At 36.5% G+C, this 16,991-nt stretch overlaps 2 protein-coding genes across 5 annotated transcripts in view; both read right to left on the minus strand.

Annotated features, from left to right (window-relative positions):
* Window positions 1–261: 261 nt before the first annotated feature.
* Window positions 262–11,655, minus strand: ccdc40 (coiled-coil domain containing 40). The gene is made up of 19 exons (XM_044115296.1): window positions 11,553–11,655; window positions 11,200–11,280; window positions 10,890–10,953; window positions 9,653–9,762; window positions 9,425–9,508; window positions 9,027–9,246; window positions 7,973–8,130; window positions 7,745–7,867; window positions 6,411–6,532; window positions 5,924–6,167; window positions 5,652–5,834; window positions 5,252–5,497; window positions 3,726–3,939; window positions 3,341–3,510; window positions 3,171–3,262; window positions 2,886–3,006; window positions 1,496–1,684; window positions 1,259–1,417; window positions 262–770 (listed from the first exon to the last, which is right to left on the minus strand). Exons 2-19 carry the CDS (start codon window positions 11,266–11,268, stop codon window positions 528–530), a joined length of 2,811 nt encoding a protein of 936 aa, XP_043971231.1. The 5' UTR covers window positions 11,269–11,280; window positions 11,553–11,655; the 3' UTR covers window positions 262–527.
* A 1,207-nt stretch (window positions 11,656–12,862) lies between these two features.
* Window positions 12,863–16,991, minus strand: part of LOC122830004 (testis-expressed protein 2-like) — a 28,371-nt gene continuing 24,242 nt past the window's right edge. For 3 of the 4 annotated variants that reach the window (XM_044115023.1, XM_044115022.1, XM_044115024.1), the window contains 5 exons: window positions 16,710–16,836; window positions 15,856–15,969; window positions 15,343–15,552; window positions 14,789–14,909; window positions 12,863–14,530 (listed from right to left, as the gene is read on the minus strand). In XM_044115023.1, coding sequence (XP_043970958.1) covers window positions 14,411–14,530; window positions 14,789–14,909; window positions 15,343–15,552; window positions 15,856–15,969; window positions 16,710–16,836 — 692 coding nt within the window. In that variant the 3' untranslated portion in view covers window positions 12,863–14,410. The remainder of the gene's footprint in view (window positions 14,531–14,788; window positions 14,910–15,342; window positions 15,553–15,855; window positions 15,970–16,709; window positions 16,837–16,991) is intronic. The other variant, XM_044115025.1, reaches the window with a different exon arrangement.

Genomic DNA, 16,991 nt, shown 5'->3' on the forward strand with positions numbered 1-16,991 from the left:
TGGCTGCTTGGTTTTAGAGGAAATGTATTCAGACTCAAAGTGTGGATTGCAGAACTATACCAAAGCAGTGCTAACTAAGGAGCATCCTGAAACATGACGGTGTCCTGAAAGACCTTAAATTATTAATTTATAAACATTTGGAGAAGCCATTAAAATGTCCTAGTTATTTGATCCAATCAAGGTGTCTTTTCATGAAAAGTAAGTCGCCTTTGCTGCAGCATATCACTGACAAATATACAGATCAAACAGCACAAGTGGAAGAAACGTGAATACATTGAACTTTACTTCATAAAGTAAATTACATATTAATTCCAAGAAGAAACTGACAACTTCATAAACTATTTTCTTTTTTGCATTTCTCTTCCAAAGTCTATAAGGAAACATGTTGTTTCAAAACAAATAACTAAATCCAAACATTACAGTGAAGAAAAAAACATTCAAATAAACCAGTAAATTGGGTATTTGCACATTCACATGCCTTTGTTTACTCACTGTTATGTTTCAGTCACCGCCTCACTCTTAGAACATTACTGGTTGGCAATTTTTATATAAGCTATTGCCGCCTGTGTCACAGGGTGCAGCGCCCCCTGGTGCTGAGGGAAGTCCTCACAGCTTTGCTTCAAGACCTTGCTGCACTCCTCCAGGTGCTCCTTCTGGCTCTGCAGAGAGGCTATGATTGTTTCGCTGCTGGATGACAGTTTGTAGCTCCCCTTGCAAACGGCCTGCAGCTTCTTGTTTCGATCCTGCATAGCAATTATGAAAGTCTGGTTCTGGGAAGAGGTGAAGAAAGACAAGGTGAAGTTGTTTGGTGCTTGTACATTCTGGAGCATTTGCCATACACATCAAAGAGGCAGGCAGATGGAACAATAAGACATTATTGTTCATTGTTAATGTGTGGGGGAGGTTGTTAAAAATAGAACCTGTGATACTCATGCCAGGAATTCAACTTGTGTTGACTTGACGTAGGACAAAAAAAAGCCTTAAAATAAACTTTGTCATCATGCCTTTATTGGGCTGTTGTGCAACACGATGTGATTCACTTGTTTGAATCACATCGAGTGATTCAGTTTAATTGTGGTATTCATCACAATTAAACTGGTGATGAATGCCAGTTGCTATTTTTTACATGAAGAATGAAGATAGTGCACTGCACTTGGTTCATTTTCACAACAGTGATGAGTACTGCTTAAAATACTTACACCAACTATTTTAATCCATACAAGAAACTTGGAAAAAAACAATTTGCTCGCAGATTTACCATGTCTTTGTTATCCCGGAGGTTTTGAAAGTTATTGCTGGTCTTTGTGGCGGTGTTTAACAACTCAGTTACATGTTGCGTTTGCAGCTGAATATTCTCTCTCAGGAGAGTTTTCTTGTTCTCAAGCTCCTTCACCTCCTCTTCACAATCATCAAACTCCTGAAGAGACATATGTAAGATCATTATACAGTTTGCTCCCTTTATTTTTCTGGATGTTGATAAATCTACTTCTCTTACATTTAATGTTTTAGCGATTTTTTTCTGCAGGCCAGCGCTGGAACGTTTCAGTTCTGCCTTTGCAAGGTTTTTGCGGCAATCTCGGATCATGGCATCCTTGCGTATGTCAAGGTATTCTCTTCTCTCCACGGCTTTCTCGCTTTCCCTCATCAACTGCTCTTGTCGTCTTTTCAGCTTGTCGATATGTAACTGCACAAATATTGTGGAAGGTCCAAAATAGGAATAAAAACATGCAAACATATTTTTGAAAAATCATAAAGTGTCATTGAATTTATAAAGTCGGATGTATTCTACTTTTTGCCGCCACCAACCACCACTAGCACCGCCCTCCTCATCCTGAAATGTATCGCACCTTTACAAAAAAATCAATAATTTGACAGACACCAGGCAGGAAACAGGTGGTGACAGAAAAGGGAAAGACACACAACAAAAGTCTCAAGGTTCGAAATCAAACCCAGGAGGGCAGCGATGCCTGTTCGGGAGGCTCGCTCTAGCTTTGCATCATGCGGCGCACCAATTCAATCAGTGTTATGAAACTGAAGATGAGCGATAGTTTGAATTATTTGAGCAGACTGCGCTGCAACACAATTTGCTGCCTGTGTAAGTGAGTGATTGTGCACTCTTCTACAACGAATAAATGTCTGGAATGCTCAAAATGTTTTTGATAGGATTAGTTTTGCTTCCCACAAAAGGTAAACTGACCGAAGTCCGCTGAAAGGTGGATGCTTACAGTTGACTACATCACACAAGAAGACTGTTCATGCTGCAGCTGTTTTAAACTGCCCGTAGCAAACTTAGCTGCTAACGCTTTTTTTAAAAATTACTTGCACTTGTTGTTTTTTTTATCATTTGCACTTTTGCTCATGTGTTACACTTTAGTCTTATAAGAACGTCACTGGGCCTCATAACATATCTAACATACAGTAAAAAATAGCGATATCGGACAATATGATTGAAAAATGTACCATCAGATAACTGTTTCATATCAGTCGTGGAGAAACCTGAAACTGCTGCTGCGAAACGTACTCAACAGGTTGTTGCTAGGTAACCGAAGAATGAGGGAGCTACTTGATGCCAACCTTGCTTAGCTGGCCACGAGAGTCGAGTGGCTAAACCATCCCCTCAGAATGCTGTGTGATTATGGAGTTTAGTAAAATTATTGGACATATTTTCTATTGATATTGATGCCATGTCCATCACAATAGAGCTTGTTATCAATTTATTACCCAGCCCTACCATAATGTGGGAGTGAATATAAAAAATACCAAAAAGAAACTAGAAAGACAACACTTTGCTTTTCAAATTTTTACCTTGACAAACAGTAAAATGATAAAATTGAATCTGGTTTTATTACATCTCCTCATCATCACATGAAGCTAAATATGTTTACCTCCATCCGATGCATTTCAGTATTCATCTTCTGGATGTCTCCCTGGCTAATGTCGAACTCCACCACTGACCGAGTCTCCTTTAGAATATGGGTCTTCCTCTCCCACAGCATGATCTGCTGCCTGCAGGTTACAAGAACCTGACGTCAGACTGAGAAGCTGTTCTTTTAAATCTGTTTAAAATATCACCTCAACAACACATCAGCTTAAATTTCTTGTGTAATTTTAAAATTATTTGAAGGTATGTAATTAAGATGGTGATCCGTTTGTGATTAAATGTGACTGACTTAGCCTCCAACAGACACTTGAGGAGGTTCTCTTTTTCCTCCTGAGTGGCCTCAAGTTTCATGTGAAGACTGGCAGATTGCTCTTCAGCATCCTGACGAAAACACATTCAAGTTAGTTCTAATACAAAGTTAAAAGGAGAAGGAACAACTATCAAACAGCCACGCCATGCCTTGAGTTTGTTCCTGAAGTCTGTCTCCATCTCTAGGTTTTCCAACTCCAGTGTCTCATTTCGCTCTTTGTTCTTCATCTTCAGCTTGCAGAGCTTCTCGAGGTCTTTCCTCAGCTGCATCGAGCCCTTCTCCAGCTCTGCCAGCTCTCGTTCCTCTTGTTTAGTCTGACCTGGGAGTGGTGAAGTTACAGTCAACATTGTTTAGGGATGCTAATGGTTAATATATAAACGTATATGTGTAAGTGAATAGCTTTACAATTAAATGTAAGTGTATTATCAGACTGGCAACTCAAACAAAACAGAATTACTGTACTACATCTGATTTAAAAGTGTCTTATAAAACCCGTTAGCCCAAGAAGTGATTTTCTGTGCATGGGATGCGTACAATCTAGTCGGATATCCTTCATTTGTAGTCCAGTGCAGTCTTTCTGCAGTTTGCGCATCTTCTTGTTGTTGACATCCAACTCTCTGGTCAGTCCCACCAGGGTTCCCTGGTGCAGCAACCAGAGGCGCTGCTCATTCTTGATGTGGGCAACAAGCTCATCAATCTCAGCCGTTATATTCTGGATCTTGATTTGCAGAGGGTGCATATCTTCATGCTGGAAATAGGAAGAAACAAATGAAAAATGCATCTCTGTATTTTTAGGTCTAAATTACAAAAAGCATTCCCGATTTACTTTATTATACTTATGCATCAAAATCCTATAAGGAATAAAGTTCGTCAGCCTCATATCTATCCATGATAAATCTAAAGGGGAAATTCCTCTAACTGCGGAATGTATAGAAAATTACTAAATTTGAATATTATGAAAACATTATTATTGTTACAATACTTTGTATATATTTTCCAAGTGTTTTTTTATTTTTTTATTTAATTAAGTACTTTAATTTCTGTGCATATTTCTTTTTTAATAGTAACCAAAAGTTTTTTGTAAATTAAGGGAAAAAAAGTACAAAAGATGTGAAAACCTTAACATGAATCCACTACAGAAGCATAATCTTCCACAGCCTTTAATTTGAGTTCATTTTTTTAAAGAAATCACCAGTGGCACAACTGTATATATCCCCTAATCACTTTTAGGAATAAATAAATAAAAAATAAAGCATTTTGTATGAGCTTCAAATTAACAACCCATTTTATTCTCTTTTCCTCTGGTATTCAGATAATCTAGCATAGAGGCCCATTTCTCTTTTTCACTGTCCATTAACCTAAATGAGGACCATGTTTTTCCTGCACCCGCCACAATAAGAAGCATCATAAGACACAAGGTAAAATAAACCTCTAAAGTTCATTGCTAGAAAACTGCACCAAAAAGTGGCATCTTTACAATAAACACCAGTCATCTACACAACAACCAGTTATACAAATAACTGATGTAGCCACTGCAAAAGTAGATATAGAGTTTGCTAATGCTAAATAGCCTTTAACTGGGACATTGTACTTTGGTCAGATTAGCTTTTTGGCAACAAATTCTCTGTTGGGTTTCGTGTAAAAATAATATTTATATGTCTATGAAAGGTCCTATATAAATATTTGACTTACTTATTTATATGAAAATATTTCTCATATCAAAACACACCGGAAAGATTTAAATAAAAAAATCCTCGGAGATTAGAGCTCGTTCTCGCAGTAAGCTGGCAAAATGCTAAAGAAACCCAGATGTTGTCCTACAGGCAAAAGAAGCCTGTGTGAAATATTTTTATAAAAACAACTCTTTCTTTCTTGACTGAATTTATGATTTATTATACAAAAGGTTAGAATAGTGCGAAGATTCCAGTGTGTCAGTATGCTACTGCAATAACAGATAGGTTTGTCTGAAGTTTTTAATACATCAGTGAAATGGGTGCAAATAAATGTGTCCGGCACGCAGTACCAAGGCTAAAGTTTACTGTCTCCATTTAGCCTCTTACCCCAGTGATCTCCACAATTTTAGCAATCCTGATTTTTAGGGTGTTGATCGCTGTTTCTTTCTGCCTCATTTGTCGAACAAGGGAGGCAAATGTATTCTCATGTGAATTCAGTAACCTGTTGTACTTATTAATCTCCTCATCAAGGCTCTCCACGGAAATGGTCAGTCTGTTGACATGCTGCTCAACCTTCTGGCACTCCAGCTTCACTGACAAGGTGTCTGTTTCCTGCCTCTGCAGCTGATTCATCTGTAGTTAATGCAGCAAGAAAGACAAAAGACAAATTTTCTCGTAAAAAGAAAAAAATTAAACACAATAAAGAAAATGCAAAAAAAATCAAATAAATTGCTTAAATTGTAGATTCTCATTTGTTATTATCCCACATTAGAAGCCAAATTTTTACCTTCTCCATCTTTCGAGTGAGCAACTTGCTTGTGAGATTTTGTGAATGTGAAGCCGCCTTGCTGTGTGTGAGATGCTGCTGAATGAAGGACATGATTTTCTCTTCCAGCTCCAAACGTGCAGCACTCAGTTTCTCTAGCTGGTTCTTCTGGCTGTTTAGTTCAGTTTGATGTTCAATCATATCCTTGAAAAGAGAAAAAAGTGGAAGTAAAGTCAGGAAATTGAAAGCAACCATGAGAGCAGGGAGGGCTTTCAGAAGGGTTCTTGCTGTACTTTTGTGAGCGTAGCAAAGATTTGCTTTGTCTCAGCCAGGGATTTTAGACAGGCGGTGTACTGAGCCTGCAGTGCCTCTCGTTCCAACTTTTTCTTATTGATCAGTTTTTCCACAGTCACACAATCCATTGAACTCCGGTTCAGCTGAACGGTCAGTGTCTCATTATTCTCCAGCTCTTCATTGATGGATTTCTTATAACCTTCAATCTCTCTGTCCAGCAGGACCACGTCATCCTCAACCGCACTACAGTAAAAAACATGAAATCAAGCAAAGATAACGTTGTTAGCATTTCATATAGTATATCCTAAAGATACAGAACTTTGGACAGATTTAGCAGAAACAACATATTTTTTCACATCTGCTTGAGTAATCGCAAACAGCCAAGCAAATGTTTCCTTTTCATTTAAACTTCTTTCTTGTCAAGTTGTCGAAACCAACATGTAAAGAAATTGACATCTTCAACCTCCCCCTTACTCCCCGTCTTACCGTACAGCTTCCTGCATCGCATTAACAGTCTCATCATGTCTCTTTATGTCTGTTATGTTGCTGTTCCACTGCTGCAGCAACTTCTTATGCATCATTAGCAGCGATTCCATTTCCATCTCAGCCTAGACAAAGACAGTCACGAATGCAAAGTTTTCAAGTCTGACCTCAGGTTCTGAATATATTAAGATACTTTTAATGAGTTAATATAGAAGGTGAAAATCCACACTTGCACACCTTCTTAATGTTTATTTGCACTTGTCCTCTTTTTACATTTAGCTTATTTTATTATTGTCAGAATTACCATGCTTCAACATTGTAAAAATATTTGACATCATTTTTTATTATTATGCTGATGATTCTCAGCGAATATATATTTTTATTATCTATATTCATCTATAGACCCTGATGAATCAAGCCAACCTTTTAGCTATAGAGCAGCTTACAGCTTATAGCTGTACGGAGGCTCGCTCTGCACCGTAGAACAGAGAATTGGAGGGGATCCTTCATTCCTGTTGAAATAAGGCTGCACAACACCAGCTGTTGTGCAGCCTTATTTTATTTATTTATTATTGCTTTTTTCAATGGTAGTAGTATAGTGTGTTTGTTTTGTGATTTTTAGAAGCCATCTTAACATAAGAATTTCCCCTCTGGGGATTAATTAAGTATTTGTCTGTCTACAAATGATAGTGAAAAAGTTAGCTCTGGTTGATATGCGTGCGGTCTTAACCACTTATGCAGTATTCACTTCCTGTGATTATTATTTTCAAACACTGAGAAAATCCCTTAGAATGGGTGCATCATCCCACAAATATAAAGCCTCTACTTGTTTAGAGACAAGTTAATTTTTCTGCAAAACAAGATTCAGTAATACATAAAACCCATAGGAACTATTCATGGTGTGAACTACTCTGCTTTCCGCGTATTCATATTTAAGTTCTTTCACATTTTAAGTTGTATTTATTTATTTTTAATATACTATTACAGTCAGTAATACAAATAAAAATAGTCAAATGGTTTACCTATGTGACTACATTAACAATGTCAAAAGTAATGTGAAAAGTCAATGCTGTAGGACCTGACACACTGACATTCGCTTAAACAAAAACACCAAGATGGAAGCACTGAATTAAAATACAAATAAATGAATTAAAATGATCAGAAAAGCACTTGTGTAAATAAAAGGGATTACCTGATATATTTTTTCACAATCACTGAGGCAGTTACAAAACTGATTAATACAAAAAGTGATGCACGACTCGAGTACATACTCTTCTTCTAAAGTTAACATTTGAACTGATATGCTAGAAAGTTTTACGTTTTAACATAACAGTTACCTCAGAGAGTGCTCTGGTGACGTCTCCTGTCTCCTGGGCTTGAGCACTTCTCTGGACCTCATACTCGGCCGCCTGCCATGTCTTCTTCTCCAAGTCTTTTGTCAGATGATCTACATACAAGTCCTGATGACAAAGAGGCATTTTCAAAAATTTACCACTCAGTTCAGGATTTTTTCGTACCACCTAGAAAATGATTTAAGATGTGTCAGTGCAAAACAGCATAGGCACCTGCTTTATTTTATCTTCTTCTGCCTTTGTCTTCTGTGTGCCCACTTTGTATTTGGTATAATCAATGACTTTGACTTGGGACTGTAGTTCCTCACTGGCTGCTTGAGCGAAAATGACCTGCTGATGCTTTTTGTCTAAGTCCGCCTGCCTTGCAAACGCTGGTGTCAAACAGAGAAGTAAAAGATGTTGTGATGTTTAAAATTTGAGGTTAGATATTTGAAAAATGACTTTCAACCATTACAGCAGTACTGTATAGATCAACTGTATAATATGATGGGCTGCATCATAACTGCATCATGAATTACTTTTAAACTTCTTTTAAACTACTTCATGTTGTCCTTTAAAGGATTTCTCGATTCTATGTGTCACAATTAATCCAGCTAATAACTGATTAAGTAATAATTAAACAATAGGGGGCAACTACTATTTTTTTAAACACAAGACAGGTTTGGTTTGGGAATCTTTATTCCCTGAATAAATTAAACCATATGTTATTTTTTTTAATTTACACATCAGTTTATCTATGATTATCTATGTCTGATATGAAAAACTGTTTGAAAATTAGAAACATTTAAGAGGGATGCCAAGCAAAAATATAAGATATCTGTTATGGGCACTGTATTTAAAAACAAAGCAATAAAAAAAAGTTTAAGTAAAGACAAAAACAACAACAACAAAAAAGTTAATTCACAAAGCTTCTGTGAAAGCAATATATGACCTCAGCTTTGAGTCTTTTGGAAGAGCTTAGTTACCATAACAAGCACACAGTGGATCTTACATCTGACGTAACCTAACCTGAAGAGCAAAGCTCTCCTGACAAACTCGTATCTTGACGCCATGGGCTGTGTTTGATTATGGATGCACAAACCGAGAGATTGTTGGACATGGACATAAAGGAATTTACATTTACTTCCAAATTTAATCAGTTTAAACATTAAAACATAAAACAGTTTAATGATCAGATATTTGCCAATTTGAGTAAAAAGAAAAGAGGCAAGAACATCAGTCTCTCAACATGATGCAAGCGCAGCATCAACTGAAAAGCAAATCCTACCCAGAGCGCTGGCTTGACGGCTCCGATTTTTCATGTCATGATAAGTGCTCTTTGCCTTTTCCAGATGATCTTGTTCACTCTTCAGTTCAGCTTCAGTCTTTGTCTTGGATTCTTGAATCTCCTGCAGTTTGCTTTCAGCTACTTTCAGCTTGTCGCTTAGTTTATTCAATTCTATACCTGTGTCAGCTACCATTTTTTTTTCCATCATTTTGACTGGCCGCTGGACTCAGAAGAAAGAGAGCATAATGAGAGAATCAGAAATCAAACTTTCAAACTTATCATTACGTTGGGGCCACAATGGTGTAACACATGTGCTGTTTGTACAACAGGCCAAACAAGAACTGTTCATGTTTCATTTAAATCCTAATTTTGTTGATGTTGATTGAAAAGCAGCCAACCTTTCCCTTCACTTCCTGCTTGAGTTCTTCCAGACGTCTTTTGAAGTAAATTTTGATAGCTTCTTGAAATCTTTTGATCAGCGGCTGTAAAGCAGAGGACACAAACAATTATCAGGATGCAAGATCGCCACCATATCTTGAAACGACTCACAGATTCATAAAATGTTTGTGAAACTTAGGTATTAACATATTTTTAAGCATAAATATATACAGTAAAATACAACAGACATGGTCAGGGTCTAGGATGACGAGGTCTTCATTTCCTTCTTCTTGTGGCGAGTCCTCGTCATGTTCTGGTCCCCTGTCATCTTCTGATGTGCCAACGCTCAACTGATCAGCTACAAAATCGACATAGAGTCCCCAAAAAAATGAAGTACAATGTGAAGCAAACTTACAAAAAAGAGAAGGTACTTTTTAATGTCAGACATAGAGTTTGGAAAAGTTGTATTGTCTTTGTCCTTCAAACCAGCTTGAAAACTCCCCCTTTTTGTTATGCTTCCCTTTATAGTTGATAGTCTTGTCACACATGAAGTTAGCATGTTGCTAACTTCATGTGTGACATTTTCTAGTTCTCATATTCTCTGCAGGTCATTCTTTTTTAAAGACAGGCACTCAGCAGATGGCCTTAAGAACCTTTCAGAATGAGCTGTTCAGAAGAAGTGAAGCCTCCCGCACCCATCAAGGATGTAACAGTGGTTTCTGGGTGGTGAGTCAACAACAAGACACTTGTCTTTCCTAGCAGTTATTGTACATGTTAAATGTAAATAATTGATTCATCAATCTTTGGCACTAATAAACAATAAATAATTATTAAATAAGGCATCCTGCTTGGGGATCATAATCTCAAACTACATTCAGTCATAATTTTAGAAAACATTCTGTGCAAACAAAAAGATTAACAAAATACAAATTAAGATTTTTGTGTAAAAAAACAAAAAACAAAACATGAAATATTTGATTAAGGATATGAATGAAATGACGAACTCTTAAAATGGGATTAAACTACATTAAAGCAACAGTGCTACATTGAACCCATTTTTTACCAAAACATTTATTCTAACTGGAGATAAGTGGTCTGGCCATAGCAATAAAAAAAATCTTCTTTCCGTTTTACCCATTTTGTTATCTTTTGGGATCTTCTTACCAGAAACCAACTTCTTGATTAAATGAAAAATACTTTTACTTTTAAATCTGTACAAGATATGAATTATTTTGGGTTAACTGTAAATGCAATACAAGCAACAGGTGTGGGTGTTTCTTGACCTAAATTATGTAGTCTGCACAAGCCAGTTTGGGTCAAACTATTATATTATAATATTCTTAACAAACTTTAACAGAATTCTAAAATCCCCAGAGGTACTTGTGCTATCATTTGAGAACCAGTGCTCTAAACAGAGTACCGGTATTCTGTGCAGCTGTGTAATGACAGGCTTAACAGGACAGTAAGGAGCATTCAAGTATTCACCTGTCATATTTGGATCAAGATCAGAATCATGACTGACATCATCTGACTGCTGTGCTGATGGATTCTGTATAAGAGAAAAAATAAATCTGTTATGAGCTTCACATTGAGTATTGTTATAACTTCAAGCTTCTACTTGAAAGTTTTACAAACTAGTCACAATACCCTGCTGATATTCTATGGGACATTAAAATAGAAAGCAAACCAAATGTCTGCTGTCTTAAGCAAAATGGATAATAAACTAAGCGTAGGAATTAAGACAGAAAACAAGTCTCCATGGAAATTAAACCTCAAAAGAAAGAGGGATAGTCACCGCACTAGCGCCATCTTGTGTATTCAGGTGGTCTTCGTCATGTTGGCCTTCATCGCTTACGTTCTGCATTTTACCTGTAGCCTTAACGACAAAATGTTAACATGTCACGCCAAGCTGTCTTGATGGTTTTTGCGTGACAAATTATCACCACAATAATTATTACCCGTTTACAGGTTATTTCCCCCTTGTAATTATTGTACTCAATATCTTTCAAATAAAATTAAGCATCGCAATTCATTCCGTTTGATTAAAGTTGATTGTTTACAACTAAAAAGAACACTTTCAGGAAGTATTAGCCTACTCATATTTTCGTTTCATTTGTTAAATAAAGAACAATGAAAACAAACACCTACCACCGCTTTCCTGCAGCTAACAAACCGCAGAGTAGGCTATTGTGACCGTGCAAGCGTAACCAGGCAACGGTAAGTTTCCGTTTCATGAGAATAGGTAGGCTTGTCAGCAACAGTAACTTCCGGTACACTCATTTTCAATGGCAGTTGTATTTAAAGAGTTGTCCTGTGTAATAAAAAAAAAAGCGTGTGTAAAAGCGCTTAAGCTTACCGTCAAATAGACAAAAGCACTTAATTTAGTTTTAGTGATGTTAACTACACTGAATTTATAACTGCTCTTTTGTTTTGCAAAAGATGACTTGCCTTATTAAACACTATAGCCATACTTGAAGTACATGTTTTAAGAGGTTAATTTTTTATTTTTATTTCGACCATTAAAATTACACACATGAACAAGGTATGCAAAAGACATATTTTTGTACCACAATAATATTAACATGCTCGAAAAGGAGTGGGAAGAAGTAAGAAACTTATGAACTCCTACCCCATAAACTGATACACTATTTTCAGATGGACCTTTTATTGAATAATAATAATAAAAACAGAGGTTAATTCATTTTCGATTTTAGCTGGGTTTGGATATGTCTAAATATATGCATCAATACTTCCATACCCACCAACACTCATATGCATTAGCCTCAATTTACATACACATTTGTGCTAACGCTCACCCACATTTCTATATCTTGAGGAAATTACCCATTTCCTTTTAAATTGTATTCAATTTTAACTTTGTTTTAACTCCTCATTTAACTTGTTCCATAATTTTACAATTTTGAATTGAAATACAAAAGTATTTTAATTACTAATGGCCTTATTCAAGTAATTTGCAGTATGAATAGTTTTCCAAGTAAAGTACTACAGACTTATGATGACATTAAAATCTTAATATGAAAATTCATCCATCAATGCAGAAGCTACGATGAGATTGGTGAAGTTTTACAATGTCCCTATTGGTTTTGTTTATGTTCAAGTAAACGTTTTGCCAACAAATTGGTTCAAGATTTCATTACACTGTACTATAATTTCCAGACAGAATACATACATAAAGTTAAAAATCAGTTCTTTAATTCTATTAAAAAATACTTTATTACTTCTCAGTGGGAAATTAGATGTTGCAACTTAAATCATACAATTTTCTTCATAGTTGTAATTGCTTGTCTGTGTCTCCTGTAGCATTCTATATTACAGCAATTCTGAAGAAACCTCTGACCGAGGACCCTCATGTTTACACAACAATTTAGGAATAAATATATATAAAAAAGGCATGAGAACAAATTTAGAAGGATCAATTGTAAGCCAAACAACAAGTCTATCATTAACAGATTTATTTTTGCTATATAAATAAGGCAGATACATGTGGAATCATTTTCGACCTTTATAGTATTTGAATATTGGCCTTAAATTACATTGTCAGACATAATTAATAATTCACAGATACAAATTACACATCTTTATTAATATTTCCTCAAAAATCTTGTTTCATTCTCATAATACCAAAAAGTCAAAAAACTGAAGCCAGAACCCACTTTAAGCATCTTTTCAAAAGACCATGTAAATTGAAAACCAGACAAAAAGTAAAAGGAAATTACCAAGATAACTAATGTCACAGTGATTCAAACTGTAAGAACTTCTGTAAACAAAATTGATGCAAGTTCGTAGCACACTCTTCAGTAAGAACCTACAAAGCTTTATTGATTTAAGCACACAAAAGAATCTAACCCTAAAGGACTTTGGCTAAGAAACATTTCTTCAGAAAATTTAATCTGTAGCTACATTCTTGGCAAGAAATATGCTTTCTGTGTTGAGCGTACCGTCTGTTGACATACAGTATGGCAGGTAGTTTTAAAAAGCACGTTCCAAGTTGGTCAACAACATTCTCTCCCAATATCAACATCAACATGTGCTGTATGGCAAAAATGCATCAGGTGCTACTTTATTAGCTTTGCTGACCATCCGGAAAAAATGTGCAAAGTAAGATTGTGTTTGTCATGAGGGCAGGGAAACAAGTTTGTGCAATTGTTTGCATAACCCAGCCCAACTTGATCTGGGTAAAAACCGTTTTCAGCTACCAAAAAAATGGACCCGAAATATACATTCAACCAAATTCTAGAGGCATTGTACTCTTCAGGTATACATTTTGATATAGTCTCTTAGTCTATGAAGCACTTGTTGGCTTTATTGTGCTTGTGCAATAAACATATATAGAATTTCCAAGGCAGATCATATCCTTACTACTTCAGCTGTGCAGTATTAACATACGGTGTGATAAGAGCATCAGTGGTGTTAAAATAAAATTAAAAAACTAAGTTTTGGCAGTTGTACGGGGTGCTCAGGTCTGGTCACAACAAATAAAAGTGAAAATACTGTATATTAATAACTGATCATAAAAAAGATTTCAGATCTCTTGCAAAATAAACAGAACATACAGTGCTGCTCTTCATGTTCGGTCAGCTAACTAACTAAGGTATCTGGTGAATGCATCTCCATCTTTCTGATTATAGGACATATTTACAATAATCAGAGTATTTTCCTACTTATTACCTTGAGCACTGGAATCAGCTAAGAGCCGACCCATGATTCACTTTCAAATAACTGTTACTCATCAATGACTTCCTTACATTAGAGAGTATTAGTTTACATAGCAGCAAGCAACATGTTGCCATTAGTTTCTACTTGGTCGCCTTAACCTGGTTCCTAGAAAACCGTAGCATTTCTTTTGGTAGGCCAGACAGTGGCTGATTGTGGGGGAATGTCTTTCTCTCACAACAGTGCCTGAAGACTTTGGCTTGAACTTTCATTATGAAACTCCAGAAACTTTAGGCAATACTGTAAACAATCTCCAAGGCTGATGGCTGCTGTCAGGACAGCTCCTCCATTCCTGGGAAGCTGACTAAGGGTCCGCCAGCTGTTCGATGGTCCATGGCAGAGTGCATGACCGTCAGCCACACGTCATCCATGTTTGGCATTACAAGGATTTTCTGAAAAAGGACAGAGAATAATACAGTTTTAGTGAACATTTTGTTTGTCTTGTCAGGAGTATGACTGAATCAGTTATAATTTGAGTGACCTAAAGGTTTCAAAAAGCACACAAGTAATACTTTATGGATTATCTCAGGAATGAATTTGCATTACATCAACAGCTGCAATGTGAAAAATGTATTTATTTTTCTTTTTACAATTCTAGAGGGCCAATGTGTACTATGTGTACTTCTGCAAGTCACTTTATACAATATTACCTGGAATTCCTGGTACAGTTTTTTCTCAATCCAGTCTGTAACATGAAACAGAGTCACTTCTCTTTCCCCAAGTTTTGGTCGAGCCTTCAGTTCCAAGTGAGGTGGTATCCTAAAGCCATACCTTCAGAAGAATACATTCAAAATCATTCACTTTCAAAAATTTTGAATTTCTACTGTACAATACCTTTGAAACAAAAAAAAACCCCTTTACCACCAGGGGGCAGACCTACAATCCTTAAGCTCTAAACTGGTGTTTGTACAGTAGAATGCAATTACTTGTTCTGACAAAAAACATCTTGTTAGTTTCTCTTCCTTTATAAACACAGATTTGTAATTTCAGCAACTCCTTGCAGAAATGGAGTGATGATAACACCACTAGGAGTCATCTTAAATCCATTTATTCACTTAATTTCTTTGATCTGTAGGAAACAAACTGATGATGAAGATGTACCAATTTAACCCCTTTGAACAAAATATGGATGCTAGCTTTGGAGACCTATTGGAGACCATCCTACTGAATATTGTAAGAGTAAGACGATTCTGCCTTTACATACCAAATCCTGTCAGTGGGAGGAGGAGGAATGTTGACAGCTAGAGTTCCTCTGAGTTGCTGAACCTCCACAGTGAGAAGGAGGGGTGTGTTGGAGACTTCCTCCAACTTTTTTTTGATGAACTCTGTCTCCGTGGCCTTCTGAAAGTATTTGGATTTGGCAATCTTGTCCACAAAGCGCATAATCTTGCTTGATCTACGTCCACCCACTAGACTGCATTCAACAAAAAGGAGAAAATAACTATTATTCACTTGTGTTTTTTCTTTAACGAATTGATTTTTCATTCCATGATTAAAAATTAACTGTCTGGCCTATAATTCATTTATTTATTGCAAAGGCTTTGGACATCGTCATTCTAGTTGTGTTTACTGCCTAGTCAAGTTTGTGTGGATTATTATGTTATGTCGTGTACGTATTGTTACAAACACATCGCACAAGGCATTGCATTACATAACAAAACTGTAATTAGGAAAACTAAATGCGTAAACAGAAAGTATTACACAAGCTTAGTGGTACCTTTCTGATCCAGCTGAATCATTTGAGATGTCGGCGTTGTCTTCTTCATCTGACGAACCTGCACTCGATGACTCTTCATCACTAGCAGATAGGCAGTAGGTCCGAGGTCTGTGCCTGGGAGCAATCAAAAGCCAAAATGGATAAGGGCTACTACACGCATACATATTTGTATATATGAGAAATAAACACAAGACAGCCAGCAGTTGCACCAGACCGAATGTTATATCTTGAACGACAAGCTTAAAATCATAACTTGATGATCATCAAATCAAGGATACAAGATGAACTCTAGTTTAGTAGTCTGAACACAGCAGGTTGGGGACTTGTCAAATCAGCACCGAATGGAGGGATTTTAGATAATTACTGACCCTCTCATTTTTCAAACCAATCTTGTCACCACAAAACTTTATATAAAAGAGCCATGAAGTGATTGTGAAGAGTTTTTATGGTTTAATTTTGGTTAAAAAGATGAGATTAGGTATCATACAGAAAGACATGCTTCAAGCCATCACCATTACGGAGGCAAACGTCAATCTCCAATGTTCCAGCTTTTAATTACTTAGAAGTAATTTATAAGATACAATTTGAAACTATGAAGAGCAAAGAAATAAATTACTGAACACATGAAGGCATTGGTTAATTGTACATGTAGGTTGAATGTTAAGCAGAACTCACCAAAGGAAGAAACATCCAATTAACAGCCGTAGAAAAGTAGAAGTCAAAAAGAAGGAGAAGCAGTAAAAGGAACAAGTTTTAAAGGAGGGAAGGAAAAAATTAGAGAACCAGCAATTTCCTAGATTGAGACAAAAATGCAGCTAAAATGTTTAAGTAAAGACCATTGTCCTCCACTTTACCCATCTTTGCCAAATTCCCCCAAGCGGAGACTCTCTTCCTCCTTTCCCAGTCGATTAAGAATCATCTTGGTTTCCAGAGTCATCAGGAAGGAGCCGTTGTAGGAGATCTCCAAATCAAACCAGAGACCTAATAAATATAAAAAATTCATTAGAAGTGTGTATGGTGGTCCAGAAGACATTAGATTAATATAAAGCAACACTCCTCCCACTCTACTGATTTGGATGAATTTGTTCAGTCACCCCGACTGACTATATGCCCTCTAAGCACAGGCGATTGATGCA

The sequence above is a fragment of the Gambusia affinis genome, linkage group LG04, assembly GCF_019740435.1.
Source record: "Gambusia affinis linkage group LG04, SWU_Gaff_1.0, whole genome shotgun sequence".
NCBI classification, from domain to species: domain Eukaryota; kingdom Metazoa; phylum Chordata; class Actinopteri; order Cyprinodontiformes; family Poeciliidae; genus Gambusia; species Gambusia affinis.

Excerpts from the sequence above, each read along its gene's own strand:
- ccdc40 (XM_044115296.1), bottom strand. The coding sequence starts at position 11,268 with ATGCAGAACGTAAGCGATGAAGGCCAACATGACGAAGACCACCTGAAT. Across the intron at positions 9,763-10,889 it reads TCTTGATCCAAATATGACAG|CTGATCAGTTGAGCGTTGGC; the intron begins GTGAATACTTGA and ends TCGATTTTGTAG. Across the intron at positions 1,685-2,885 it reads CTGAAATGCATCGGATGGAG|TTACATATCGACAAGCTGAA; the intron begins GTAAACATATTT and ends ATATTTGTGCAG.